The following is a 17,803-nucleotide window of genomic DNA, read 5'->3' as shown; positions in this document are numbered from 1 at the left end:
GCAGGGCTTTTTTTTTTTTTAAGCACCAGGAGCTGGGGCTCGGCAGGGCAACCATGGGGGGGTGGGGCTGGGAAAGTGGGCGGGGGATGGGGCTAATTTGGAGATTCAGCCGATTCAGTGGTGGCCAAATCTCCATATCAAATTCAGCCGAATCAATTCAAGACTGTGATTTGAATCACCAAATCAAATCACTGTCCCCTGAATTGGCTGAATCTGAAGTGAATACTAGCCACTTTGCACAGGCCTATTAGGCAGGATAGGGACAGGTCAGGAGACTGACTTCGCCAGCCTAGACAGTTGGTGTGGAAAAGACTTTTCTTTCATGGCTTTCTTTCATACAGTAAATGTTTTAGAGACTGCTATGTTTATCATTTTGAGGTTGGACAGCTCACTATGTTATGCATGAGAACATACCACATTTTCTTGCATATAGTACACTTTCTCAAAAACAAGCTGTTGGACATTGGAGTGCACATCATATGTAAGAAATACGGTAAGAGCAAGTTCTGTCTCTTACAGGTGAAACTGAAAGTAAAATCTGCAGTGATACACTGGGAGCAGAATCAGCAGGCTCCCAGGCCAGGTTCCCTAGATCTTTTTTCTTTTTTTCCCCTCTTTATTCTGCCTTTCAAAAACAAGGTGTGAGGGTGTGTTCTATGTGAGAAGATGCAGTATTTTTAACATCTTTTAAAATCAAACTCTTTATTCCTCCAAAATCTGCATGAGCTCCAGAATAGCTTTGTTAATTAAATTTCAGCTGTTGCTTTTAACATGTAAAGCTATATTTGATTTGGAGAACTGAAGCTCCTTGCAGTTATTAAAAACGCCCCAAAACAGCATTTTAATAGGGTTACCATATTTTCAGTTTAAAAAAAGAAGACATCTGTGGGGGGAAGATGGGAGGGGGTATATGACTTTGGGGGAGGGCAGTGATATGCCCGTGCCTCGCCACAGCCCCCCTAGCCGTGCTGCTGCACCTCAATGCCAACCCAAAGGATCCTGCCCCCAGACCCCTCACTCCCAACCTGCAGTCCCCTGTGCCCCCTAGCTCTGCTGGTGCCCTTCACTCCCAACCTGCAGCCATTCTTCCCCAGCCCAGGTGCTCACGCAGCTCCCTGCTGTCCCCTAAGAACACCCCCTTATGGTGCTGCAGGCCTGGGACCGGTAGATGCTTGCTGTCACTGCTTTTACCTGCCAGCAGCTGCTAGGTCATGCATGTGATGCCCCAACATCCAATCACCTTCTCCCACTGCCCCCAGCCCCAAGCAGCTCCATGCTCAGGCAAGCCAGGAACTACCAGGAAAGCAGAGGCACAGCAAAATCCTAGACAGTTGCTGATGTTTTAAAAAACAGCCCAGTAGCCAGAAAAACTGATTTATACCATCTCTGGTCCTAGAGCAGTTTAGGTCAGCAGAGATGGTCAGGCTAACTGCTGCTTGGTTAATGGATGGAACTGCTGGCTTTGCACTTTTCTTTACAGGAATTCTTACGGGGTTCCCTGGCAACAGTGGTTTGATAGCGTCCATGCTTGCTGCAAGGCTGATCTGTTTTTTGGGACTTTGTAGGGAGAAGTGATTCGGACAGAGAATACTTGGTTATGAAGCATTAATTCCCTTTGGAGTATTAGCTTTAAGCAATGAAACCTTTTCCATTAAGGCTACACATGTGTGTGTGATTAACATTTTCTATTAGCCTTTCTAGCAAGCTCTCTTTTTAAAATATATAATGACATGTAGGGCTTAGGTATGCACTTTTTTATGTATCTACAGAAATAGTATTAAAATATTTGTGTTTTTCTCTGCTATTAACCATTGTAGTCTTTTTTTTTTTTTTTTGCCAACCAACCAATCAGAAACATGTATGTCAAAATAGTAATAATAGAGGAGGGAGGGGCATATGTGGTAGGGGGAAAAATGCCATTGTAACTTGTGCAGAGCTGTAGGCACATAGGATTGTATCAGATTCTAGCCACCTCTGGGGCTCTTCCATACTTGTTCTTTTGCTATTTCCAGCACATTAAAACAACCTTCAGTAGTCCTACACAGGACTAAGTAAAGTCTGGCAAAAGGAAGGAGAACAAGTTTTAAAAAAGAAGAAGAGCTTTGTTTTAACATCCTGGTTCATCAGTAGCCTTAGTCTGTGTTTTTAGTTTGTTTAAAAGAAATCTTGTAGAGCTTTTTATTGTTTGGATAGTGCCTAGAAGCCCAAGTATTGTTGGGGGTACATTGTGCTAGGAACAGCATAAACACAGTATACCCGTCCTGGAGAGCATTAAACACAAATAGACAAAACTCAACTCAGGGTTATGGAAGAGGATGTAACATCCAAGTACAGCAAATAGGAAAATGGGATGCATGTGTCATGAATTCCATGACTTGTTGATTTCAGTGAATATACATTTTTGGAGGGTTGTGTTTTCTGAATCATGGTCAATATTGTAAGCTGTGGAAGGGTGCCAAAGACATGCCTTTTTTCCTCATTGGTCTGAATATATTTAGTATTTTCTCAGAGACTCTCCTGCTCCTGGAATCATGTGATTATGAGACTCAGCTTAGTTGTAATATTTTTTTCTGGACTTTTTTCCTCCTGTTTTCTTTCACAAGACATGAACTACAAAAGGATCAAAAACCAGAAGGCAGAGACTTAAAATCTGTTCAACAATTAGTGCTTGGATTTTTTGAAAGCCAATTTCCTGCTGCTTTGGGCCTGACTCATGATGTTTGTATACTTGGCACTGGCAATAATGAGTCAGGAAGGGATTTGCTAAAAGGAAAAGGGAGGAAAAAAGGATGGGGATAGTTGAGTGAAAAGGATGGATGTGGTTAGAGCAAATAGCCTATCAGGAGAGGGGCAGGAATGGTTGGAGCAAAAGCTGCAGAAAGCCATCTTATCCTGTGTGCTGTAGATTAGTTTAGGCATAAGGAAGAGATGGACATTGGAGAAGTAGTGAAGGGTTTGAAAAGAGGAGTGGGGACCACAATATCTTTCTGTTGTCTTTTTTTGGTCGAAAGCAGGAAGCTTAACTAAATAAGGCTACTCCACTCTTTGACACAGTTGTAAATTGTCATTTATTCAAGATTTTGGGATTTAACTGTCCCCTCACATAACATTATGTCAGGAGACTTGGCTGTAGCACAGTTTCATTTTGTAATGTGTCAAAATCTTCTGTAAATGATGTGGGAGATTGATTACGGTCTTATCTGCATTGTGGAATGTGCTGCTGTGGTGCAACAGGACCAGTGCACCAGGGGCAGCTATCACATCCCCCTGGTGGTGACTCGGCTCCTGCACTGCTCAGTCTCTAAGGTACCCTCCCTTTGCTCTCGCCTGCCACACCTGGATCTTGTTAATAAAACTTGGAAAGGGAGGCTGCTTAAGGGTCTTAGTGAGCCATAACTTGTCCTCTTTACCCACAGATCCATCTTGGACCCCACTGTTCCCAATCAATTCTTCCTGCTAGTGGGGCCCTTTTAGCCTGCACATGCCCCCAAGGGCACCCATTGCCTTATGGGCTAATGATGGCTCCAGTCTCCCTGTTGCCATGCCCATGCCTCACAGATGTAATGCACTCTCTATTGAGCTGTCATCGGCAGGCATCTTGCTGCGGAGTTCCTTCCCCTTCAGCCTCCAGGGCTAGACTGACTGCTCAGGCTCTGGCCATGGCTTCTGTGCCACCAGAGCTCTGCTCCCTTCTGGTCAGGTGACTCCCTGGGCTGTCTGCAGGTGCCCTCTACTGAGCTTTGCTTACTGACCTTCAGGGTAGCATGTAGCAGCACACCTAGCAGTAGTCTTGCCTTGTCTCCCACACAAGACTCTGCCTTGTACTAGTGCCAGGAATCTGGTAGCACTGCAGTAGGCTTCTTGCTGTTCCCCCGGGTTACTCTGCTATTGTACTATTACTGTGCAAGTAGCACAGCAGTAGGTACTTCCCATTTATGGGCCCTGGCTGTCTGTTCCTTTACAGCTAGCTCTACTCCTGACTACCTAAGCATGGTTTGGCTCTATTTTCTTCCCTATAAGTAAGAGGAGCCATGGGCCCTCTGTTACATGTGGACATGGTAAAAAATTATAATTATGCACTATTGTACTCTGGTGATGTGATGGCCAGCTTAGTTGCATTTGATAAGCAAGAAATTGTAAGCACTAAGCCTGAAGAATCAGATATTCTTAATTTGCAAATATACACAAGACAACAGTGCTTTGACTTAAGGAAGTTGTGTTGAAGCACAGCATAACTTTGCCTGTATTTCTGGTGGAAGTGTTATGAAAAAAAACCCTACATTTTCCCTTGTAAAGGGTCAATAGTTGATCCCTTGCTTGTGGATGCCACTGTGACAGTGCTTGTGGAGTACACAAATGAGGGGAATGACCTGTGCTGCTTGACTCAGTGCTGGTATTGGTGGACTTGGAAAGCAGCTGCTTCCAAAGCCTTAATACTTTGTGAGATGCAATAGTATGCTAAATATTAGAAGCCAAAACATAAATGGGTCATCTGGCCAATCCCTCTGATGATGTGGGATTAGGGTTTACAAAATATTTTTCTAGTGCTTTATCAAGTCTAATATTTAAACATGTAAAATAATGCATCATGTACTAGTTCTCTGGGTAGTTACCCCTTTTAATGTCAAAATTTTCCCTATTCTTTAGCTAAGATTTTTTTAGAGAATACTAAAGGGATGAAATATGTTCTATATCTACATATACATAAATTACATCCCCGTACCAATCCTGGTTGGTTGAGAGGCGTGCAGTTTAATTTCCACCATCACTCCACCCATACAATCCCATACATAGGATGTTGGACCTCCTAGGTCACCATGGGAGAGAAGCCACTTGGAACTTTCCTTCCCACAAACTGGTGGGGGGTTATACATTGAACTAAGTATAGCCAGACCATTTCAGTGGAGACCTGGTTTAAATGCTGTACAGTACAGATATCAGATTTACTGTCACACAATACAAATTTTAAAATACAGATATCAAATCTTTCTAAGTATTCTTTCATAGAAAAAGATGGTTATTCCTGACATACTAATAAAGTTACGATAAGTTTCAGAGGAAATTCAGAAGGAAAAAAAAATCTCCTGAGAGAGAAAAGGTTTTCAAAACCAACAAACAAACCAAACCCTTTTCCCCTTCTAGCCCCCTCTCCCTTCCACCTCCCCTGCCCATGAATCCAAATGTGTGGATGTAGCCTAAAGCAACTTTGTTCCAGAGAAAACACTGGATTCATTCATGATAAAAGGTGCAGTGCCCTGGATGAGAGAAAAGCTGTGGAGGAAATGAGTATGGATAAGCTAGATAAAAGGCTGTGTATCTTAGTTTTATTATGATAAATAGTAGACTAGATAATTTTAATCTTTCATGCATACCAAAACCATAAGGACTGTTGAACTTTATTGCAAATTCTTCATTTATTATGTAAATATAAGGGAAGTTCACAATATCCAAAGCAACAGTGGTTTAAAGTAACCATTCCAAACTTTGGGAATGTTTGCATCAAAGTCCAGACCCAAACTCAGGAGCTTGGGTCCCATTGTAGTGCAGTGTTTCACACAGCTTGTGTTATTCAAAGAAACTCAGTGCATATCTAACATTTTCCTTAATGAATTTTAGTAATTACTTTTGGCCTGACTTGTTTGCTTTAAGTTATGTTGATAAACTGTGAATATGATGGTATATGATTTATAATGCACAGATCATTTGTTTACAAATTACAGAGCTGTTGATATAAAATTGCTATTTTAATATAAAAGTTTGCTGGTGGGGGTGACTGTAAAACTGAGTCTTTATGTCAGGATATATATTGTCCCTCTCTAATGTTACTTGGGATGGATATGCAACTTGAAATGTAAATGTTGTCTTAAAGTTATTTCCCTTTTTAAGACATGCTTATTGTAATCCTGTGATTTTTTTCTTTTTTCCTTCTCTCTCTTCTTTAAAGTGATCCAGCTGCCAAAGCTCTCTGGGAGTCCTTTATGAATCTCAAACACAAGGAAGCTGTGATGGAAGTTAGGAGACACCTAGTGGAGGCTGCAAGCCGAGAAAACTTGCCTATTAAGATGAGTATGGGTAAGCATTACACTATAAGACCCTTCACCAGCTAGCTGAAATGTGGATGATGAATTTTCACTCTCAGCATCTGACAAAATCTGGTGTTACCTGTGAAAAATTATGCATCTCTGACCCTGTTAGGTATCACCTGCCCCACATCCTGCCTCCTCATACACTCTAGTTTCACTTGCAGGCATTTTAAAATGCTTAGATTTATTCTCTATGGCCTGAACTCTTAGGCCTACTGTAGTCAGGTTTCTTTTACAACTCTGAGGTTGTTGTTCAAGCATGATGTTGTCCTGTTTTGGAGTTCAGGAATAATTTGAAAAATTGAAAAGAATTCAGAAACTTATAAAGTTGTAGAGATGCATCAAGGGAAATTATGAACATTGACAAACACAGCTTAGTGTTACCTCTTGTCTTTGGATTATTTATAAAGCATGAGAATTTGAAGAACATTTAGAAAGAATAGCCTTCTGGGCTTCTGTTCTTGATAAACAGTTAGTTTAGCCATTAAGAGAACTGATAGAACTTCCCAATCTCTTTTATTTATACTGAGTTTTCTGTGAAGTTTTGTATAAAGCTAAAAATATTGTTTAGTACCTCTGTATGGTTGGAATGTGGAAATATCCTATCTGTACAATATAGAAGTTTTTATAGTTAAACAGCTTTTCAGTGTGGTGTGTTCACTGCGCACACAAATTAGTAAAATGCAAGTAGTAAATATGTAAAATTTATTTGGAACATAAAAGATAAAGCCATGAAATTTAAAAAAAAAAGATTATTGTAACAGATGAAACTCTGTAGACTATTCTGAGTATGTTATATTGATATGTGACAGGTAGGGACCACTGGAACACTCAACACTGTTGTACCACTGTTATAAATGCTACATACATCTTTATGGTTTTACGTGCATCTGTGCCCCAGATAGAAAAAGTTTCTGTAAAACTGTCAGAGGCTTTAGATGAGATTTGTCAAAATCATTTGGCCCTGTGGGTCAGGTGAGTGTTGTGGGACTGGTCCTTGGACTGGATTGGGCCAATGGGCCCATGGACCTTGGAATCCCACCCCCTGCATGCTGGGTCCATCACTTGTGGTGGCCATTCTGGAATCGACATTGCATGTGGTACAGCTTCCAGAGTGGACACAGCGTGTAGTACCAAACACAGCACCAATTCCAGCTGCTCCAGGATCCATACTGTATTGAGGTGCCTATGAGCGCCACATGGAGTGCTGGTCCCAGGCCAGCTGGAACAGACACCACATGCAGCATGCATCCCAGGCCCTGCCTGCAGGGCCATTCCATGTTAGTTCAGACCCAGGAGCAGCACCAGTGGCCAGATAACAGAGCTGTGCATGCTGGATGCAGCCCACAAGCCATATGTTGGACACCTCAGAGTCTCTCTCTCTCTGCAGAAACTAGGTGCCTGACTAGCGAGAGACATGTATATGAGCTGCTGTTTTATGGTAGTTTACCCCATAATGTTTTTGTCTTAAATTGCAGCTTTTATTATGGCAGCAAAGTATTTGGTCATTGCTTAAACCTGTCATTGGCCAGGAAAATGAGCGAAGTTGCAGGTGTTACACTCACTGCAGGTGAGAGAGTCAGTTATACCTGATATCACTGTTTTTGCATGTTTTTGCAAGGGACTGAAACCTAAAACCCCCATTAGCAAAAGACCCAAGGCATGAGTAGGAAATGACAAAGGAGTCAGAAGTGCAGTTAACTCAGAAACTGTGAAAAATACAAGGTCAATTCACATATATGTTCTTTACAGTATATCTAATATGTACATTTATTAGACTATTAGCCAAAAATATTACATCTATGTAACAGTATACTGCAAACTGGAATATTTTGGAAGAGTGAGAAGATGCCAGCTCTGTGAGGGCTGTTATCAGAGCTGAAAAGAAGGGCATGATAAGTAAGAATGTTCTTTACTGATTTCTTTGCTGATGTGTTGCTTAATGATATATTTGTGTTGGGGGGAGAATTTATCACAGGGAATACATATAGACAAGTATTCTTTATCACCTTGGTGTGATAAAGACTTGAACTTCTATAATGTTGAAATTCGGTTTTACCCTCAGGAAAAATCAACTTTGAGACTCCATAATTCATCAGCCACATTTACTGCTTTCTGGTGCAGAAACATCAATACTTTCTCTTCCCAGTGCAGTGGTATGAACTCTTAATTATTTAAGTGGAGGCTTTTCTTGAAAGTTCTATTGTGAGCAAGCGTCTGAAGGATGAAGCCAACATCGTGACAAAGGGATTCTTATTTCCCCCATACTATATCAGAGTTGGCGATGAATACATTTCTCTGGAGGCCATATTGCTTGGGACTTTGATAGATTTTCAGCTCCCAAAGGATTTGAAGATTGGTTTTAGATGACTAAGTCTTTGTGCATATTTGCAGTTTACTACTTGCCTGTAGATTTATCAGTTTCTATTCCTTTTATCAGCTCATAGCTACAAAGAAATATGAGTTTTCTGATAGTTTTGGCAATGATGCAAAGGAAAGGACAGGGGTTTTTTGCTTTTTTTTTTTTTTTTTTTTCCAACTGAAATGATATCTTTTCACTTACTATTACATGGAGAAAACTTCACATAATGCCAAAACCTGAAATTGTTCAATTATACCTGCCTGCTGTCCACTGGAGCTTTAAAAAAGTACTATGTCTGTGGTATATGCTGTGCCAAATTCATCATGCTATAGAATATCGTAAAACCCCTTAAGGCAGCTGGAAATGAAGTATCACACTATCATATGCCCAGGACTAAGATTTTAACAGCTTTCCTCTGTTAAATGCTTTTATTTAGTCTTCCTGCCTTCAGTATAATACCAGTGTGGCCACACAGGTTTGAGAGGCAGATGAAGGAGCTTTTGAGTCTCTGAATCCTGTGCCTTGTCTGTTTTTCATGGACGTATTTGGGCTCTATGTATAGTGATCAATTCTAATGGATTCCGTATTGGCTGCTGCTCCTTAGGTATATTCTCTATCATGCCCCATGTTCAGAGGGGCTGCTTTAAAAATGTTTAGGCCCTGTCAAACTTACTTTGCAGAGGCATCGTTTTCCAGTATGAAGTTAACTTACCCTTTTTACTAAGACCAGCTGTGTCAGAATGTAAAAGCTGTATTTTTGTTGGAAATGATGAATGAATTACATTTGGGGGGAAAAAATCCATGTGGTGTTTGAGCCCTCCTGCAGTGGCCACCTGGCTAAAAACACTGCATCATATGTGATGCTGGCAGCATGGGAGTCCTGTCTGGGAGACTAAGCCATATTCTGTACTGTTTTCTTATTTTCAGAAAAAGTTAAGAAAAACTGCTATTGTGTTTAGGGCTCTAACATGTCTATACCTACCTAGCACAATAAACCAAATTACTTTCTTGCCTACTTGTAGGTGTGCGTGTGCACATACGTATGCACGTGTGTGTTTTTCACCTCTTCTCCTTGTTTTATGGAGCACAGAGTGTCTGTTGGAGGAACACAGTTCAAGTTGTTTTTTTTTTCTTTTACTGATACCTTTTGCATCATGCCCTCCCACTCTGGGAGGGAAGGAGAATGAGGGGGCTTAAGAAACCAGCTGTGGAAGAAGAAAGGGAGTCTTTGTAACTGTTCCCCTTCCATCTATTGGCAGCTGAGTGCTTCATTTCCTCCACCCTTCCAGCAGCCAGGAAGGGGGTTGTATGTTATGAGAGAAGTCTCTTTTCCCCACCTGAGCACTGCCTTTGCACCCACCCCCCGGGCATGGGACATCTCTGGTGTCAGTGTTCAATTGTATGCAGCTATTACTCTTTGGTCTCATTTTAATTTTTAAGGTGAAATTTGGTTCTTTAAAAGTATGCTTGTTACTTCTACCCAGGAAAGCTCATAATTCACTAGCACTCAATATGCCTGAAGAAGGGTGTTTATGCTCAAAAGCTCGCAAAGAACAATTTTTCCAACTATTTAGTTTGTCTAATAAAAGATGTCACATCTACCCAAAGAACCTTAATGTTTGTTAAGCAAGTGTTCACGCACGTTGGAAACTGCTTTTCAGTTGTTGCAGGAAGGACCCTCCCCCACCAGTGTCACAAATAAATAATATTATTTTTCAGCAAGGTGCTCACTATCCAGAGAAGGCTTTGAGATCCCTTTGGAGCTTTCATTTAAGAATTTCTGATGAGAAGCTTTTGCTCTCTCAGATGGCTGAAATGAGCAAAATGAGTCCTGTTTTTCATTTAGGGGCCTAACTACATTTCCATTACAAATGTTTAATTTTAGGGAACATATACATTGCCTGCAAAAACTACCCCAAGGCTAAGGTTGAGCAAACTGCAGTGGCTAATCAGATGAGGGGAGGGAAAGAGAGGAGTGAATTGATATCTCTTATTCCATCTCTTCCATTTTAACAGTATTTGTGGAGATTAATGTTTTACAGAGACTAGGCAACATTGAGCATTAATTGTGAGCTTGGGAGACCACTGGTGGAGTGTGACTCTCAAGTTCTTATTGCTTTGTAATGCCATTATTCAGGGCAAAGCTGTCAATAGATTTGGGGAGCTCCTGGAGAGCTCCTTTTAGGCTAGGGTCAGAAACTACACGTGAACTGGTATAAGTGATCAGAAGCTCTGAAGTTCAGTGTACATAAACTGCTTTCAAAATGACTGAAATAAACCTGGATGGATTTAGTTTCAGACTTAACTGATTTAGGTTAAATTGATTTATTGAACTTCTGTCCCAGATCTCTCCCAGATTCAAGTTAACTCACAGTCCCCCAGCATCCCAGGATGCTGCACCTCTTCTGCAGACCCCTCTGGGAGAGTGGGTGGGCTAGCCTTGGCCCAAGCCGTCTGCCCTAGCCGAGCAGGGAGGTGTGCTCTAGGGCCCTCTGGCTTCTGGCCTGAGCCACTGCAGGCATGTGGCTACATTTCCATAATGAAAAGTGAATGTCTGTTTACTTGCTTAAAGATTCATTCTTCACAGATTAGACTAACCTTCAAAGATTGAATTGATTCAGCCTCAGGCTTTTTGACTGTCTGTACTTAGCCTTAAAGCGTAAATACCAAGTAAAGTACAGCAGGATGGGGAGAGCAGCGCTAGCAGAATTTTCTGGGAACTTCTAGCGGTTGAAGTTTATGCCATGTCAGCATTCCAGGTCACGAGGGCAGTATCTCCCCAATATTTGTTGATAGCTTGTTGTTTTGTCTTACGAATGTTGGAATTTGTGCTGTGCTTTCAGGTTAAGGGTAAGAGTTCTTTGCATTATGTGGTGTCTTTAGAATTTTTTCTCTTTAAATGTCAAAAAGGATTTTGGCCTGTTTTTAAATTTCTAGTAACAGCAGTTGAATTTAAAACAGTGGTGACCAAATTCTTTGGCAGGTGTGACACAAATTAAGCCCTCCCAAGTACTGCTCTGATCTCTGTTTTCTCAAGGCATTCCTGATAGAGTTCATTCCCTGGGTTCTGGAATGAAGGTGGAGGGCTTAAGCCTCCTGTCTAGCTGAGTGGATCAGGAGCAGGTCACTGCTGTAAGAGGTGTACTTCCAAAAGCCAGGTTTATTCTTCCCTGATCCTCCAGCCACCATAGTTTGATGTAGTGGATGAGGATCCAAAGCCCTGTCATTTGGCAGTGGCTGAGGAATCAGGGAAGCAGCATTAGTCTTGTTCTTGCTGGTGACACCTGACACCTCATAGCAGCATCTTACTCCCATTCCTTACCCCCAGGGCTCGGTTGCCAAATGTAGCAGCTTCCCCCGCAGGCTGACCGCACCAAAGATCTAAGATGTATATGATTGTCATTTAATATATCTCTATACAAGATTCCTTTTCAGCTGACTTGTTAGAAAATTCTTCAGACATGCTTATCAAAAGCCATTCAAATAGCATCTGGATAATTTTCAGATAAATTCTGTTCAAAGAAAAAGTTGGTCTTGGGGAACCACAATGGAGAACAAGGCAAAGAATTGGCTTGAAAAGGCCAGCTAAAATCCAAATCAATAGTTATGCCTTTCTCCTCTGTTAGGAACCAAAATGCATGTTTTCTTAATCCACTGGATTAGTGAGAGGGAATGCTTCTTATTTGCTTCTCATACAATCATAGAACTGTGAAAACTAGGGTTGGAAGGGACCTCAGGAGGTCATCTAGTCCAAAAGTCCAGCCCCTTGTTCAAAATGGGACCAATATTATCCCAGCCAAGGTTTTGTCTACCCATGGCTTAAAAACCTCTAAGGAAGTAGATTCCACAACCTCCCTAGGCAACGTGTTCAGTGCTTTACTACCCTCCTAGTGAGAATGTTTTTCCTAATATCTAACCTAAACTTCCTTTGCTGCAACTTGAGACCATTGCTCCTTGTTCTGTCATCTGCCACCACTGAGAGTAATCTAGCTCCATTCTCTTTGCAACCACCCTTCAGGTGGTTGAAGGCCATTATTAAATCCCTCTTGTCTTCTCATCTCCAGACAAGCCGAGTTCCCTCCAACCTCTTTTCAGAAGTCAGGTTCCCCAACCACCTAAACATTTTTATTGCCTTCTGCTGGACTCTCCAATTTATGCAAATCATTTCTGTAGTGGGGAGCCCAAAACTGGATATAGTACTCCAGGTGTGGCAGCAAGGAGAGGGGATCAGTGCCTGTGCCCGAGTCTGCATCCCCCTGAAGAGCATCAGCCATAACCCCTGCCCCCCACTACCACTATGACAACAAACAGCAGCACCAGCATGAAAGTCTCCTCCACCTCCATTTCTCTTCACGTGCTCAGCCTTCTAGTGCCAAAGGAAGAGCTGGAGCTGGAAATGAGTGCCCTAGCAAGGGAAATTCTGGGGAAGAAGGGGGAATCAGCTAACTTTATGCTCCACACCCCTCAAGTTTCCCCTAGAACCAGGTCTCCTTCCCTAGAAGGCACTTCAGAGGAGGCTGAGGTAGAGGTTGTGGAGGCAAGTGGTTCAGCTGAGTCTGCTCCTCCTGTTGCTGTGCCTCTGCCTCATGAGGAGGGGGGAAAGGCAGCATCCACACATGCACCCACACCCCAAAACGAGTGGGTAGTGAGGTCTGGGATCATTTTGAGTTGGCAGATGATCCCACATACGCTATTTGCCTGCACTGCTGAGCCAAAATCAGCCAGGGCAAGGGAACAAAACATATGAACATCACAGGGATGCTGATGCATCTCTGTGGGCACCACCCCCTTCCCCTTGTTCCTCAGCCTAGAACCAATGGGAGCACACCCAAAGGGAAGTCCCCCTCTCATTCCAAAGCTCTCGTCACCCCAAAGCAGAGGCAGGTCACTGTGGAACAGTGTGGGAAAGGTGGACAGAAAAGGGAGCGCGTTGCAAAGATGAGCGAGATCACTCAGACCATTGGGGAGATGCTTGCTGTGGATGGCCAGCCCTTCTCCTCAGTTGAGTGGCCAGGGTTCAGGTGACTCATAGTGCTTGTGGCCTCATCATGCCAACTGCCCACATACCACCTTCAGCAGAATAGTGGTGCCCTCCCTGTATGAGGAATGCAGGGAGTACTTGAGGGAGGAGTTGCACAAGGCAGGTCCGCAGGTGGCCTTACACTTCACCTTGGACATCTGGAGCAGCTGGGGTGGAGATCATGCATACCTCTCCCTCACAGGGCACTGTTGCGACCAGTCAGGCTGTCGGTGGGCTCTCCTTCAAACCGAGGTGATGGATGAGTCCCACATGGCAACACAGATCGTGGGGGCCATGAACTGCTTGATGCAGGTGTGGCTTGTTCTCCAGGGCAAGCTCACTCACAGGTTCATAGTCACTGACAATGGGGCCAATATGGTCAAGGCGGTCCATGATGCCAACTTCGTTGGCATCCACTGTGTGGCACACAAGTTACACCTCATTGTCAGGCATGCCTTGAGGAGGTGGGGTGGGACCAGGGCTGCCGGTGACAGCACCAGCACCACCAGCAAGTTCATTTAAAAATGCAGGAAGGTGGCAGGCTGCTTCCACCGGAACGTCAAGGTGGGCAAGATGCTGCAGAACAAACAGACACAGCTGAACATCCCACAGCACAAAATCATGCAAGATGTGGAGACTTGGTGGAACTCCACATACCTGATGCTCGAGAGGCTGGAGAAGCAACAGAAGGCCATCCATAAGCTGGCCATGCTCGGGGAGATTGGGATCAGCAGCCCCCTGAACAGAGCTGAGTGGGATACCATCTCCCAGATCTTGGTGGTCTTCAAGCCCTTCTTCAAGGCCACAGAGAGCCTCAGCACTGCTGAAGCCCTCCTTAGCCAGGTGATCCATGTAGTGAGGGAACTTCAGAGCCAGATGGAGAGCTTCCAGGGTGATCGATGTTCCTGGCTGGGGCAAGCCGCCATCACCAGACATGCAGGTACTGGTGAGGGCATCAGGAGAGATCCTTTGAGGTCCAGTATGGTCCACATGTTGGCTGCCATGTGTGACCTGAGGGTGAAGGGGAACATCAGCAAAACCCTGGATCAGTGGATGGAGGTGCTGGTGAAGAGAGTCAGGGAGACAGAAGGGCGGGGGCAGGGGGACATGGCAGTGGGGGATCCACTGTCCCATGCTAGCATGCCATCCACCAGCCAGTCTCCTCCTCCACCACAGGTGCTGCCAGTGTGGGCCAAGGGCATGGCTTCCATGCTAGGATCCAGAGGCACCAGACCACACCATCAGGCAGGTAGCATTCAGGCCTTGGTGGCTGCCTATCTCACCAAGGACATGGAGCCACTGCTGTGCAACCCTTTGGCCTCCTGGGCAAGCTGCAGTCAGGTGTGACTGGATTTGGCCATGGTTGCCCAGGAACACCTGTCCTGTCCACTGAACAGTGTTCCAAGCGAGATGGTATTAAGCATTGCTGGTGATATAGTGACACCCCACCACACATGCTTGGATCATGGTTTGGTAGAGCAGCTGGTGTTCCTAAAGGTGAACCTCCTGCTGCTGGGGTTCCCCAAGCTCCAGGTGTAGACAGATTGAATGCCACCCTCCTCACTCTGTCCATACCTATTTTCTTTTTTCATTTTTTTAAAACCATTTAATGCCCCACTCTCAGACCTGGAGGTGGCACTTACTGCATCACCAGCCAGCAGGGGAAGAACATATCCCTGCTGAGCTCCCATGCCAGGACAAACTTAGAGGTATGAGCTGAGGCTGTGGGGAAGGAGGAGGTCCTGGGCATGACCACTAAAACTCCACTATGCCAGGGTTGGGGCGCCTGGTGAGACTGCCGGTGACGTGGCAGTCCCAGGAAATGCCAGGACCGAGGATCCTCCTGGTGAAAGACAGGTAGGAGGCACCATAACCTCCAGCCATCACACGCATGCACACAGTCCTGGCTGGGGAAAGCCCAGACTCGTCACATCTTTAACAGGCCTGAGGCTTGCTGGTTGCATTGGAGTTTTGAGGCTCCAGGTGAGCTCAGCTTAGCTGCCTGGGATGCCAGATTTTGGGTTGAAAAACATTTCGTCAGGCTGAGGAAGCATCTGCAGTTGGTGTGTATGCTGTTCCCAGATAGAAGGAATAGTAAATAAGCCAGAGGCTGGCATGAAATGCAGGCAAGAAAGCCAGTCAGTGAAAATGGAAATGGAGGCATCAGGGGGTGAGGGACAGGCTGGGGTGGTGGAGGGATGTAGCAGTGCAGGTAAAAGTACCTGGGGAATCAGATGTCTGGCAGGTTGTAGTGTGTCAGAATTCCAGTGTCTATATTGAGTCTATGACTTTCTGTACGGAGGAGTTTGATGAAATGCAGTTCATAGGCTCGTCTGTGAAAATTGGTTTGTAAATTCCCTTTAAGGATCAGGCCTGAGAGATTGGAGACAGGTGGTGTTCTGTTCTTGTCTTTGATAGATTTTTGGTGTGTGCTCATTCTGGTGCACAGTTGTTGCTTCGTGTCTCCACATACTTGGTGCCCTGATGGAAATATGTATTGTGAAGATATCTCCTTACTGGAAATATTGTTGCCAGGTTTTGCATGTCTTGTCATGGCATGGCCTGGATCCATTTGGTGTGTTTTGGGCTGTAGGAAGTTGGCTTCTGGTGATGAGGTTAGCAAGGTTCAGTGCTTGTTTGAATTTACAAATCACTTTTCAGATTTGGCTAGATTTTATAAGTTCTGTTTTAGGGTTTAGAGTCCAACTTCCAGGATAGAAAATAGATTATTTTTCTTTAATTCTGATTTCCTGTCTTTCACTGTTGCTGGTTTGATGCATGTTGTGGTCATTGTCTGAAAGTGGCATTTCATGATTTCATCTGGCAGTAAGAAAAACCTTGCTGCAAATGTTCTGTGATTTCAAAAGCAGCCTTGCTGGACTATGTTAACGGGGGACAGTAAATCTAGATTGAGTCTGGATTCCTTTATTGTGTTCTTTTATTGACAAGGTGACTGACAGAAGTTGAAACACCAATACAGTGACAGAAACAAAGGCTGTCTCCTGTTACCTAAACTCTTATTATTGAGAGAGAAACCTTCTCAGTTTCTTGCTTTTAAACTGTATAGAATGCAACTTTCAATGCTAAGGCTTTCATTTTTTAAAGAGTGCAAAAGTAACCTACCTAAACAGTTTAGTCAAGCATCAGGCTTTGGGAAAGATGATAGGCAACTCTCGCTGAGTAGTTTTGTTAATCCTCAGACTAAGGGTTGAATTGAACTAATAAACTTACTGACTTTGGTTACAAGTTCTAACCTAAATTTTGATGACATGGAGGGAATACCCAGTGAGGTAATTTGGAATGGGATGGAGAATGTTGGAGAATAACCATAGCTAGAAATTGACGCATAGGAAGAATAGGACAAAGGCATTTAGAAAAAATAATACTTGAATGGTATGATAAATATTAAAATGTTACTTTTAGAAACTCATTAGGCCAAAACTATCAAAGACTCAGTACTTTCAGATAAACTTCAGGAAAGTCTGTATTCCTGCTTTAAAATATTGGTACTCTCCATCAGCAGTGCTTATTGGCCAGCTAATAAAATTTTCCTTTGTATCTAGCATGGGAGACTTATTGGGAGTGGGTCTAGATTATGCCTTGGGGGTCCCCTTGGTTCAGCTAACTAAGGGAGACCACTGTTTGTGCTTCAGACTAAGGGAAGCACCCCAAGTTCTTGGAGTGGGTTGAGAACCCTCAAGGACTACTAAGCCTGCGTTTCCCAGGGGCACAGGGCCAGGATCAGTCCAGACCCTGGGTGGTGGCAGCATTAGCCCCACGCTAGTGGGTGTGCACCAGAAAGGGACTCATCCAGATGTGAGACACCCCCAGGGAGGCATTCGGAGCCTGGAAGGTGGCCAGGCGCAGTGAGGTGGGTGGCTCAATGCAGGAGCACCCCCTGCTGGCCTACGATGCAGCTCTACTGCTTTTGGCCCACATAGTAGCCATAGCCTCTGGTAATGAGAAACAATAAATTCATACTGACAACTCCTCCACAGCAGTGTTAAGTTGACTTGGGGATGTGAACCCTAGAAGTTGGTGTTTTCCTGCGCCTGTTCTGTTATATTAAATTTAGTTATGGGGTGGGGTGAATGGAAATGAATTGATCACTAAGACTGTTCCAGTCTCAAATCCTAATGTATCGGACACACAAGCAATACCAGTATTTTAGCAAGGATCTAAATGATTGGACGGTCAATGTCAAGGGCTATAGGCTGTACAGGAGGGACAGGATAGGAAAGAGGGGTGGGGGCGTGGCACTCTATATCAAGGAGGAATACACATCCTCGTTAATTAGCAAGGAGCCAGGGGAGGGGCACTCTGAAGTGCTTTGGGTTA

The 17,803-nt window shown here is 43.9% G+C and overlaps 1 protein-coding gene across 1 annotated transcript in view; it reads left to right on the top strand.

Moving 5' to 3' along the window:
• Nucleotides 1-17,803, top strand: part of SCFD2 (sec1 family domain containing 2) — a 387,294-nt gene that overhangs the window by 59,686 nt on the left and 309,805 nt on the right. Inside the window, exon 3 of the mRNA XM_019552868.1 lies at nt 5,945-6,072. Within this exon, the coding sequence (XP_019408413.1) occupies nt 5,945-6,072 (128 nt within the window). The remainder of the gene's footprint in view (nt 1-5,944; nt 6,073-17,803) is intronic.

Source organism: Crocodylus porosus, unplaced genomic scaffold (assembly GCF_001723895.1).
Source record: "Crocodylus porosus isolate Cpor-Errol unplaced genomic scaffold, CroPor_comp1, whole genome shotgun sequence".
Lineage (NCBI taxonomy): Eukaryota > Metazoa > Chordata > Crocodylia > Crocodylidae > Crocodylus > Crocodylus porosus.
Note: the sequence above shows the minus strand (reverse complement) of the source record. Positions and strands in the feature narration are given on the sequence as shown.